The 12,057-nt window shown below is 39.6% G+C and overlaps 1 protein-coding gene and 1 long non-coding RNA gene across 7 annotated transcripts; one reads left to right on the top strand and one right to left on the bottom strand.

The window, feature by feature from the left end:
- Positions 1 to 1,278: 1,278 nt before the first annotated feature.
- On the bottom strand, positions 1,279 to 10,776 carry LOC125542971 (replication protein A 70 kDa DNA-binding subunit A-like). 6 transcript variants are annotated; one of them, XM_048706210.1, is made up of 13 exons: positions 10,725 to 10,776; positions 10,571 to 10,647; positions 5,184 to 5,349; positions 4,823 to 5,099; positions 4,649 to 4,742; positions 4,425 to 4,561; positions 4,265 to 4,346; positions 4,054 to 4,180; positions 3,814 to 3,965; positions 3,290 to 3,733; positions 2,998 to 3,054; positions 2,342 to 2,386; positions 1,279 to 2,245 (listed from the first exon to the last, which is right to left on the bottom strand). In XM_048706210.1, exons 3-10 carry the CDS (start codon positions 5,334 to 5,336, stop codon positions 3,391 to 3,393), a joined length of 1,365 nt encoding a protein of 454 aa, XP_048562167.1. In that variant the 5' UTR covers positions 5,337 to 5,349; positions 10,571 to 10,647; positions 10,725 to 10,776; the 3' UTR covers positions 1,279 to 2,245; positions 2,342 to 2,386; positions 2,998 to 3,054; positions 3,290 to 3,390. The 6 variants fall into 6 exon arrangements, with proteins under 6 accessions (XP_048562167.1, XP_048562169.1, XP_048562165.1 ...); XM_048706212.1 differs by having other exon boundaries at positions 10,532 to 10,647; positions 10,725 to 10,775; XM_048706208.1 differs by lacking the exons at positions 10,571 to 10,647; positions 10,725 to 10,776 and adding an exon at positions 5,453 to 5,597 and having other exon boundaries at positions 1,279 to 2,070; positions 2,173 to 2,245.
- On the top strand, positions 2,998 to 4,366 carry LOC125542973. Its single transcript, XR_007298211.1, has 3 exons — positions 2,998 to 3,417; positions 3,505 to 3,589; positions 3,947 to 4,366. It is a non-coding gene; the product is annotated as an uncharacterized LOC125542973 (long non-coding RNA).
- Positions 10,777 to 12,057: the final 1,281 nt, after the last annotated feature.

Genomic DNA, 12,057 nt, shown 5'->3' with positions numbered 1-12,057 from the left:
CAAGTTCTATAATGAAAAATTCCCACTAGTATATGAAAGTGACAACAAAGGAGACTCTCTATCATGAAGATCATGGTGCTACTTTAAAGCACAAGTGTGGAAAAAGGATAGTAACATTGCCCCTTATCTCTTTTTACCATTTTTTTGTTTGGCTTCTTTGGCCTCCCTATTATTTTTTTCCACACATGGGACAATGCTCTAATAATGAAGATCATCACACTTTTATTTACTTACAACTTAAGAATTACAACTCCATACTTAGAAAAAAATATGACTCTATATGAATGCCTCCGGCGGAGTACCGGGATGTGCAATGACTCAAGAGTGACATGTATGAAATAATTATGAAAGGTGGCTTTGCCACAAATACGATGTCAAATACACGATCATGCAAAGGAATATGACAATGATGGAACGTGTCATAATAAAACGGAACGGTGGAAAAGTTGCATGGCAATATATCTCGAAATGGCTATGGAAATGCCATGATATGTAGGTATGGTGGCTTTTTTGAGGAAGATATATGGTGGGTGTATGGTACCGGCGAAAGTTGCGGGGCACTAGAGAGGCTAACAATGGTGGAAGAGTGAGAGTGCGTATAATCCATGGACTCAACATTAGTCATAAAGAACTCATATACTTATTGCAAAAATCTATTGGTCATCGAAACAAAGTACTACGCGCATGCTCTTAGGGGGATAGATTGGTAGGAAAATACCATCGCTCATCCCCGACCGCCACTCATGAGGAAGACAATCAAAAAATACCTCATGCTCCAACTTCATTACATAATGGTTCACCATACGTGCATGCTACGGGACTCACAAACCTTAACACAAATATTTCTCAAATTCACAATTACTCACTAGCATGAATCTAATATCACCATCTCTATATCTCAAAAAAATCATATGGAATCAAACTTCTCATAGTATTCAATGCACTTTATATGAAAGTTTTTATTATACCCCTCTTGGATGTCTATCATATTAGGACTAAATTAATAACCAAAGCAAATTACCATGCTGTTTAGAGACTCCCAAAATAATATAAGTGAAGCATGAGAGTTCAACAATTTCTATAAAATAAAGCCATCGCCACGCTCTAAAAAGATATAAGTGAAGCACTAGAGCAAGATTGCCTAGCTCAAAAGATACTAGATAATACCCCGCGCGTTGCGGCGGGAATTGGATGCAATACATTTGGATGATATTTATTTTTCATAGAAGATGAATATTTGGACAGACAATATGATAATTGAAATTTGGAAAACACATATGTATAATCATAAATACTTATTGAAAATTAGAAAATACATATGTATAGTCATAGTTATACGTTGTTCATAAAAAGAAGATAATATGTGGTATAATTTATTTGTAGTTGGGGTCTTCTTCGTTGAGAACTATCTGTTCATGTGGGTTCCTTTCGTAATGTACTTGAAGATGTATTTGGTGGTGTTGTCTTCACGTTCAACGGTTTCTCTGAAAGCAACAGACACTGGTGGTTTTGGAGTAGTCTTTTTCTTTTCAGTTGCCTCCATGTACTTCTTCTGAGCCCTTGATGAATTAGTTGTTGAGTGGGGCAGAACATTCCTTGGTCCATCATATTGTATCCTAGAGAAAGATTTATGTGTTTAATGTTATTTGCAGCAAGCATAGGGATGTAGAAAACAACATTTTATGCAGTAGACGTACCTGTTGCCTTCGTGTTGGCTGTCCATTTTTGTGCCGGTAGTCAAAAAATTTTGATTTGAAAGATGAAGTTGTGGCGAGTACAATATATTATGGGGGGTCTTATATAGGTGTCTCACATGGGAAAGAATGTCTAACCGAAAGATTTTTAAGTAATGGTTAATGCAAAAATCAAATTAGCATTCATGTATTTTAATGCAGAGAACATAAACTGGAACCACTGATAAGTTGGTAGTTGGACAAAATTTGTAATGTTCCTTGGTTACAATAGAAACTGAGCAAAGTGGTATGAACACAAGGACTATGTTATTTCTGGTTGTAGGCGATGTACGTTATTCCTCATTTCTCATTTGTAGCAGAGTGCAAGTTGTCCTGCCTGTATTGGAAAATGAAGTGTTGTCAAAAAAAGTAAATAACACAATATATTACTGGTTTTTTAAATCAGAAAATGAAAGTTTATATAGTCAATGTAAAGTACTTAAATCGTCCAAATGTTCCTTTACTCTGGCTGTTCCTGTTGATGCAATTTTTCTGGAAGTGTATCTACATTCCTGTTGATGGAGATTTTTGGCAACTTTAAATATATGCAGGAAGAAACTCATATTGTTCGCTGAATTTGTATAAAGGGTGTGAGAAACAGAACATACTCATGCTTGTTCTTTTTCGCAGTACTTTCTTCCAGTTCCTTTGAGCTGCAATTTAGAAAATTGGTTCCATTTATTATATCAGATATTGAAAGTAATAAAGCATGAATCAAAATAGAAAATGAACTGGGCAAGAGAATATAAATGTAACCCAAGAACCTCCATGTACTTGAAATAAGTTACCATTTGGGAAACATACCATGGATGAGATGTAATCCTGAATATATCATATTCCCAATATTGAGCACAATATAGCATGTATAAGTTAGTGTTCACTTGCATGACTAGTAATGTTTGTGTAAGGAGACTACAAATAATTGTGAGTCGGAATTGATTTTGTGAAATTATCATTTAGTTGGTAAAAGCTTGGTAACTTATAGACTTTAAAATGGAGCAGGCAAAGAATTCTAGAAGACAGAGCTAGGCTTTAGCTTGAGAACTCCATTAGTGTGACATGTAAACGTGAGTTAAATGAAGCCTAACACCACATTAGGAAATGTGATGCTTCAGGTACTGCCAATGGATTTATGTGATTTCTATTACTGTGTACTTTAGTAGTTGTTAATGGTTACTTCTAACTGCTGCCAGGAAGTTTGTATGTGCCTTATGTAGTTATTGGAGAACCATGGTGCACTAAGGTTTTGAGAGTGTTCTCATACCTGTTAGATTTGTCGGCATCACTCTCAGTAAAATCAATTCTTTTTTTTGCGTTGATCCTGATTGTAATGTACATCACAGATGTAAAGAAGTCTTGATCAGAGGAATACAATAAGATGGAGGTTTATGAAAGATTACATGTAGCAGCATATAAAAAAGAGAAAGCATTTGAGAAGGGAAAAAGACTAACATTCAATTCCATTTGGACTTTCACATAAAAGTATCATTGTGGCAAGTCATATAATGGAGAAGCAATAAGAGAGATGTTTAAAATCCAAGTTTATGAAGCATTACCTATTTTCGTTTTCCTTTATGCTGATAGACGTTAGCTTATGAGTTGTAGGAGTATTGTCATTGGTGGTTGTATCCTTGCCTGACTGAAAAAGCTTCACACATTATGTTAATAACCATGATATATGAAGGTAATGAATCTGTAAGAAGTTGCTTACCTTTGGAGCACGTGGAACAGGTGTTGATTCAGTATTGTTGACAGAGAAACTTTTTCTCAGGACATAATTTATAGGGTACTTGGCAGACGAATCAGTGTTCATTCCTATGTAGAATAACTTCTCTTTACCAATGGCCTTATCCAGGGTAAGCACATGATCTGTAGCTTCTATCTTCATACTCATTGAAACATGATCAGCATGACGCTCAACTAAGTCTTCAGCTACTCTAGCGAAAGCAATTGCATCCAAACTTCCCGAGTTATCTGTTAGTGTAAGGGGAAGTTTGTACCTGAAGCATGGTATAGTTGTTAGTGACACGATAAAAAAAGGAATTATTTAAGTATTAGATTTTAAGAAGATATATAATACATTGGGCATGGAACTGGAAATTGGCAGCCACATGTTGGGGTATCTGTCATGTTGTTATATCCTTTTCCACAACGCTTGCATGCTTTGTAGTACCATTTGACTGACGGTATAATTGATGCTACTTTTGCGATAGTGCTGAAGGTTGCTCCTCCCTGGCACAAAAAAGGATGAAGTATCAATAATCTATTTTATTTTGAATGGCGAGGCAGGAAAAAGTGAACTGCATGAGAAAGTGTTCACCTGAAAAGATGATGCTGGAAGGTTAGATATTTCTTCAATGGTGTATAGTTTGCCTGCTGCTTCAAGTGGAGATACTTGTTTGACCTGAGGGAGATGCTTTTGTAGAGTTGGGCATTTCCATTGATAGCTTCAAATGTTTTTCATATAAAATATTAGTTTGCTGTAGTGCTAAACATAAATTCTGTATGCGCAAGAGTGAGAAAGAGAGAACCTGGTGCGGTACTTTTGAACTTCAGGTATATCAAGATCAAGATATATTTGTGTCGCAGAACTTGAGGATCCTTGTATCATACCTATAAACTTATGTTGTTAATAGGATGTTTAAATAAATATGTTTATTATTTCTTTGGGCAAGTTTTTTTATAAGTTACCTGTAAACCTTTGTAGATTTGCAGTTACACCAGCAAAAATGGCTATGACAATTCCTTCTTGAGATTTTTTAAGTACTGTTTCTTCATCAAATGATTCTCCATGCTGGCCCCATAGAACTAATTCTTGTGTTTGTTCTCTGGAAAATTAAGGTATAGTCATTCTGAGGGGAACAGGTTATTAAGGTAAAAAAATTTGAATAACAGGAGCAGCTATGAAGACATACACTAGGTTGCGAATTTTGATCTTCCGAAATTTGTGCTGAGATGTTTGGCTAGCATAGTCATATGGACCAACATCACATATTACTCCTATCACATCTAAAAGGTTCAAGTATGCAAGTCGTTATGCATTGAAGTATAGTGGTTAAGAGATAGATAAGTCAAGCACATTATGTTACCTAGGAGTGGCTTGGAATCAATTGCTTTTTGTGGCAGCTGATCAAATGGGCAAAAGTCGAACGAAAGTGTAGGTATATCTGCACCTCTTGAATGTAGCGGATGAACCTTTGTGTCTTGTTTGAATTGCAGCATATAATTCTGATGGCGATAGACATATGATTTGCTTCTGATATCGATAGCTGCAACATTTGAAATAATATAGACAGATCCTTGAGATAGCAACCCACGAAATTGTTTTTCAAATTTTTTAGGCACACTAATTTGTGCCATGGATCCCTGCAAAAGTTCAAGTAATCAAATGATTTGGAACAACAATGTTATTGTGTAATGTTAAATAGGTAACTATAAAAATGGACGTACATCTTCATCCAAGAGAATGCCATCAATGCTGATCAAAGCATTTCCATATCTGGGATTCGTATTTATAGCATCCCAAAGCCTTATTACCCGTGCAAAGACCTTACAGTTTTGCTGTCCCACTGTAATATCTTTAAATTTCGTAGTTGACTCCATAGGGGAGATGGATCTGAATGAATAAGAATGTTAGGAAAAAATGATGGCATGCAGAAAAAATGTATTACATACTTGTGAAATTTCAGGCATAACATAAATTTGAGTGGATAAAATACCTAGCTGTTTTAGCTTCTATGTGTATTAATTTGATTGAATACCTCGGCATATACTACATTATGTGTGCAATGCTCATAAGAAAATGGGCTATTTTCAATGAAAACTCGCAAGCCGTCTGGTGATGTAACTCTTGAAAATGCCACATATAATTGACCGTGTGAGAAGACATTAGATGGTAAGTAGACACCAACTCGGTTTAGTGTTTGCCCCTGACTTTTGTTTATTGTCATAGCATATGAAAGGCGAACAGGAAACTGGCGACGCCTCAATTTGAAAGGCCACTTAGACTGAGATGACGTAGTGACAATTCGAGGAATATACACTCTTGAACCTATAGCCTTCCCTGTTATGATTTCTCCTTCAATGACACGACCAGTCAGTTGTGTAACAATGAGTCTAGTGCCATTACAAAGTCCCCTTGATGGATCAAGATTACGCAGTAGCATTATAGGAACACCAATTTTCAAATGCAGTATATGATCTGGAAGTCCAGGTATGTCAATGGTGTTTAGCAACTCTATTGGATATAATGCTTCTAGAGTAGAATGATTAGGACAACTATCATCAATTGAATCTGAACTATAATATGACATTTCACTTGTTGCTAGCTGAGAAATCATTCTTGTATTTATTTTAGAAACGACATCATTTGTAGGTGCAAGAATTGCACGATCACACAAATACGATGTAATGGTAGTTGACTCACAGCCTGAGTTGTAGACAAATGATATCAATCCATCTATATTTCTAGAATCTGGGGACAAAAGGAGATATTGGGGGATCTGTATAAATATGCTATTGGGTTCATTTGGAACAGGAACAAAAGGCTCAGTGCCATTTCCAATTCGTAAGAGCCAGTCAGCAAAATTCTGTAGTTCTTCTCTCCTGGAGATGGAGAGACACCCTGAGGTGAGCCTCATATTTTCATTCAACTGTAGAAGTGTGCACTTGTTCCACAAATAAGAGTTAACAATGCAAGATTTCAAAATCTGTTGCTTGGTTGCATTTTTTATCACTGGTAGTGTTTGCCGAAAATCCCCACCAAGAACTACAGTGATACCTCCAAACTGCATGTCTTCGGCATTAGGTCTAGTATCTGACATTATATCTCTGAGAGTGTGGTCTAGTGCTTCAAAACAATATCTATGATTCATTGGTGCTTCATCCCAAACTATAAGAGATGTGTTTTGAATAAGTTCTGCCAGGTGTGTATTTTTCTTTATGGTACACACTGAATTCTCTGAAATTTCCAAAGGAATTTTAAAACGGGAGTGTGGTGTTCGACCTCCCGGGAGCAATAGAGAAGCAATTCCCGAGGATGCTACTGCCAATGCAATTTTCCCTTGACTCCGCAAAGAATAAAGTAAAGTAGTCCATAAGAAAGTTTTACCAGTCCCTCCATATCCATAAACAAAGAATGTTCTACCTTCATTATTTGTGGCAGAATTATAGATAGCATGAAATACATCCTTCTGGTTGTTGTTTAGCTTCGGAATATTATCATTCAAAGTGGATGTCATGTTTGGAATGTCATAGGTAAGCTCATCCAGCAAAAGCCTATTTTGTGCAGAAGCATTTCCTATATCATCTGGCAGTGGCAAACTAAAATGTGATAAGCAATATCCGGAATCCTTCAGCAATTTATCCAGCTCAATGAGAAGACAGGATGTCACGTACGAATCTAGTGATGAACTGCTCAACTGAGAAGGATGAAGATTCAACCGATGTGCTATATCTTCAAACATCATTGATGCATGCTCCTCAAAAAGCTTGATAGGATTTGTTACATTGCAAAAAAGCAAAAGGGTAACAAAAAGCTGACGTAATTGGAATGGTGATGCCCACTGAGCCGCATCTTTTAATGCATTGGACCACTCTTGGTCATCACCTAGGAGGCCTAAAGCTCCACATGCTGAACGAAATGTAGGATATTCTTGTCCTGATATAGTCCTGATATCAGTGAAGGAGGTTGGACCTTTACGAATGTTCAGCAACATTCGCAAATAGAAAGGCTCTCCTTGTGAAGGGTTGACATGTGCCACTCGGCCAATTTTTTTTTGAGGACCTCGACGATGATCCCAGTATTTCCCTTGCTGGTGCCATGTCCAATATTCTGGAAATTCTATGTACGTGTATTGTCAAGCTTCAGGGTGTTGCATATTAGCATCTAACCATGCAGTGAGTTTAGTGGTCACATTTTTGGGGTCTTCAATAACTTGTTCCAGATTATCATCTTCCGAATAAATTACATTGTTCTCAAGAGGAAGATGAACAGGGAGCCTTTCTACGAAAGGGTCTGTATGGTGAATATCATATTGCTGCAACCGCCAAGCAGCATCATTTGGTGTCACACAACGACACTCTAAATAATTATCAATTTCATTAACGGTTTCAGTTGATGAGGCTGATGTTGAAAAGTTGCTGTGGAGGCCAATTCTAGCACAATCAAATCCTTTTGTGACATACTTGAAAAGATATTTGTGCATACCATCATGGTTAACCTTCTCTACATTTATATGAGCTTGGTACTTAAACACTAGGTCCACATTGTGAGGAACAATGAATCTATTGTCAATGTCAACATTATTTTTCCTAGCTGTTATTCCATTATTTGGTCGGGCATATTCTGTGAAACCATTCTCCCGTACAGTTGTTTGCTCACAGAACTCCTTTGGGTAAAATTTGGTGCATTTTCCTTCTGACATACATGGTGACGACTGGCCGAGAGGGCCGCAAGGGCCATGCACCATAAAAGAAGAAACAACCTCATATCCTATTGGATCTTTTACAGGATCCGGCAACTGAGCAGAAATATAGGAATCTATCTTCTGTGCATCTAAAGGTGCTTCTTTGGCTAACCATATAATTATATGAACATGTGGGAGTCCACGTTTCTGGAATTCAACTGTGTAGATAACTACAGGAATGTAAAACATGTTTAATAACCAGCAGAAAACTATGTTGAGAGAAGGGAATATAAGTTTAAGAGAACGCTTATTACCTGCGTTTATGGGTCCAAAGAATTGTTTCTTTTTAATATCATCCATTAGAATATTAAGCTTCATTTTGAATACCCGGTTGACAATATCTGGACGGTCAGATGGTTCTTGACCAGGAATGGATGATAGAGCCTCTGTAATTTCAGGCCAAGTAGCATTTGATGTGAACGTGACAAACAGATCTGGGAAACCATATTTTCTACAAATAGCAATGGAGTCTTGGTAGTTTTGGTATAAGTAGCGAGGGCCTCCAGTAAATGAGGAAGGTAATATAATCCTTTGGCCAACAGAAGAACCTGATGTAATACCCTTTGACACAGAATCTGCTAAACAACTGAATGATGATGATCTGTATTTCCGTTGAAAGCTAGGCTTGCGGTAGAATGCAATACGAAAGGTTTCAACAGAACAATAGCCATCCACAAAGTAAGCCTGTGTTAACCTTTTGCATCGTAATGGAGTGTTGAAGTCATTTGGCCTATCATGTAACCTATATGCATAGTATTCTAGCATTGTGACTTTTTGGCGTTGATTTGATGCATTTGACACTGGAAGGCACATAAGCTCATCATGATAACCATCCTCACCATATGGAAATAAAAGAGGATATTGCATGGACATAAACTTGCAGTGTTTTTCATTGATCTGTTGTAACCGTGATGAATGATCTTCTATTATAATGTCTCGTCCAACATTAGAAGACCCTAAATCTCCAACCACTAATCCAACAACTTCGGATGCAACTGGAGCACTATAGATATCTCCATGGGCATCAGGTTTGCCATATATTCTGATGTATAAATGGTCAGAATCATTGCCATGTAATCTTTGACTTGCTGTTCTAAATAGTTTCACAATGGGATTATGTGTGTTCAACATTGTTATGAGGGACTGAACAATGCCTTCATTAGCTTGGAACAAAGTGCATGTAGATGAAGCAATGCGCGAAGATGAAGTGGTGCACGAAGATGAACCGGTGCGCGAAGATGAGGCAACATTTATTCTATTTGAAACCTCACACTCTGTATCAAATATGTATAATTGTGCATATTCTGGTCTCTGTCCTCTAGATGGTCTCATTGAACCAACATGGTGGCAGACTTGGCCACTGATCTTGAAAATGTATGGGCCTCGGCCATCATTTATGGACTCATCAATTTTAGCTCCCATTGAAGTCATGGCAAACATGGTATTGTACTGACGAATATGATGAAAGAAGTGGCTTGAGAGTGAACTATTCTGTGAAGTGAGTAAATCCAATAGAGGTTGAGGAGGAGGATCATATGGCTGGAGGGTAACTTTTCCTCCTTTGCAGCACAAATTATATGTTGGATTTTGAGTATGTCTTTCTCTGCGTACACGCTCGTCATACCAAAAGAGAGCACCACAATGTTGGCAAGAACACTGGGGGCCTCCAAGAGTTAAGGGTTCAAATATAGTTCCTGAAAGATGAGGCACAAAGAGAGGGTTCTTTTGTAAACGTAAATGATCACTGAACTTGGACACATGAACAGGGATTAATTTAGGCAAAAGCTTACGTTTATGGGCAAATATCTAATTATGTGTGTCTGACATTGATGTGGTCGATGCTTCATTTCCTCGGCTCTTGTTTCTAGTGATTACATCCAAACGCCTACGACGGTTCTCGGTGGCAACATGTGAGTTTGATCGAGGAGTGGAATCAGGTACCGATGGACGGCGTGCCCGTCCACGTCCAAGTCCACGACCACGTCCACGTCCACATGGAACTCCTCGTGTATGACCAACCCCATGCCCACCTGAATAACGCGAAGAACTTTCTGCGCTATCCATGTCGACAACCCTAAGAAACCCACGGGAACGGGAATAGTTGAATGCAGGGCAAAATGGAAGACACTTTTGTTTAATTGTTCACATGAGAATTGAAATGTAAGGGTACATGTTGAATCAAGCAAAACTTAATTCAATTTGAGTGAAGCAAACTACTTGGATGAAGCAAACTAAAATCCATAATAGGCAAGGAATTCAAATGCAAGGCTATGCATTGAATCAAGTTAAAAAAATTGCATATCAATGAAAATCCAGAATAGGGAAAGATACCAAATTTTAGGAGTAGCACTGGGTGGGAACATTGTATACCAGTAGGAGCTGTAAACGTGAGGCACGTGGGCATGCAGCAAGGGAAGAATAACCAAGATGATTGAAGTGAGAAGCACCTGAAAAGTCCAAATTTGTGACTCAATCAGCAATATGTCAAGAGGGAATGGCATGGAGAGAGGAGAGAGTTGCTCACCAGCGGAAGCACTATGAACACCCTATGGGAGACGTCCACCCATGCTGGAAGATATGTGAAAAGGATGAGCTGAGGTGGGGCAGACTTTAAAGGGGATTTCTTCAGTTTCTTCTGCAGATCGTGGGGAGAGTAAGTGAAGCATCAATCATCAATTTCTTCAGTTTCTTGTGCAGATCGTGGGGAGAGGAAGTGGAGCGTCAACCATCAATTACCTACAGCAGAATGGTTTTTTCTTATTTTTAGTGCAGAATGGTTTTTTCTTATTTTTAGTGTGGGCCATTTGGAGCATTGGGCTGCAAATGGTTTGAAGCAGTGGGCTATGTAGGTTGGAGTCAGCAAACGAAAAAAAACAGTAGGATAGTACCTTCATCTGTAGATGCGTTGACCCAACGATTGAAGGTAAGCTACTAAGCAACTTGGAGCAACCCACCTAGGAAGTGAATGGAAGCACTAAAAATCAGATGAACAACAAACCAGCCCAATCCCAATCTATAATAAGGGGAATACATGCTCACCGGAACTGGGGCGTTGGTAGGCACGGCGAGCTTCTTCACCGGAGGTTGGCCATGGCGGGGAAGGCGAGATCCCGTCAGGCCATGGCCATGGCGGCGGCAGGAGGGCGGGGGAGGGACCGGTGGTAGACGGGAGTACTCCTTCCCGAGCCATTGGACAGGTGCTGCTCGGGGATGCTCCATCGGACAGGTGCTGCTCGGGGGCAATGGCCATGGCGACAGCGGCGGGGAGGCGAGGGGAGGAGGTGGCGACAGCGATGGTTGAATCAACTGGGCGGGCGATGGGGTGGCCGCGTCTGCATCCGGAGCGCCGCCGCCGTGAGGAGGATCCGGAGCGGGGGAAGGGGATGAGGAGGGGCTCTGCAGGAATTGGGGCGCGCGATGGGACGGTCGGCCCGCGCCAGAGCGCCGCCGCCGTGATGGCCGGGCCGCATCAAGAGCGCCGCCGCCGCCGTCAGGATGACCCGGAGCGGATCAGAGGCAAGGGAGGCTGGCGGCGGTAGGAAATCGCGAGGGGACCAAGGGCATGGGGCTTGGCCGCTGGGGGGATTTTGCTTTTTCTTTACAGGAAAAATAAGAAATAACCTCAGGAGGTGGGCTGCGTGGGACTGTTTAGGGGTGACGTGGATGCCTGTGATTGGATGCTGACGTGGCTATGTTGCATGTTGAGATAAATCAAGTAGTGGGGGTGAACTTCTTAAGTATATAGGATAAGTGAAGCACATAGAGTATTCTAATAAATCACGATTCATGCATGTCCCTCTAAAAACGTGTGTACAGCAAGGATGATTGTGGCAAACTAAAAAAGCAAGACTCAAATC

The sequence above is a fragment of the Triticum urartu genome, chromosome 3 (genome assembly GCF_003073215.2).
Source record: "Triticum urartu cultivar G1812 chromosome 3, Tu2.1, whole genome shotgun sequence".
NCBI classification, from domain to species: Eukaryota; Viridiplantae; Streptophyta; class Magnoliopsida; order Poales; family Poaceae; genus Triticum; species Triticum urartu.
Note: the sequence above shows the minus strand (reverse complement) of the source record. Positions and strands in the feature narration are given on the sequence as shown.

Coding starts and splice junctions, on each gene's coding strand:
- LOC125542971 (XM_048706207.1), bottom strand. CDS start 5,502: ATGCCGAGGTATTCAATCAAATTAATACACATAGAAGCTAAAACAGCT. Junction 4,743..4,822: donor TGATTCCAAGCCACTCCTAG/GTAACATAATGT, acceptor TGAACCTTTTAG/ATGTGATAGGAGTAATATGT. Junction 4,562..4,648: donor ATCAAAATTCGCAACCTAGT/GTATGTCTTCAT, acceptor TTAATTTTCCAG/AGAACAAACACAAGAATTAG.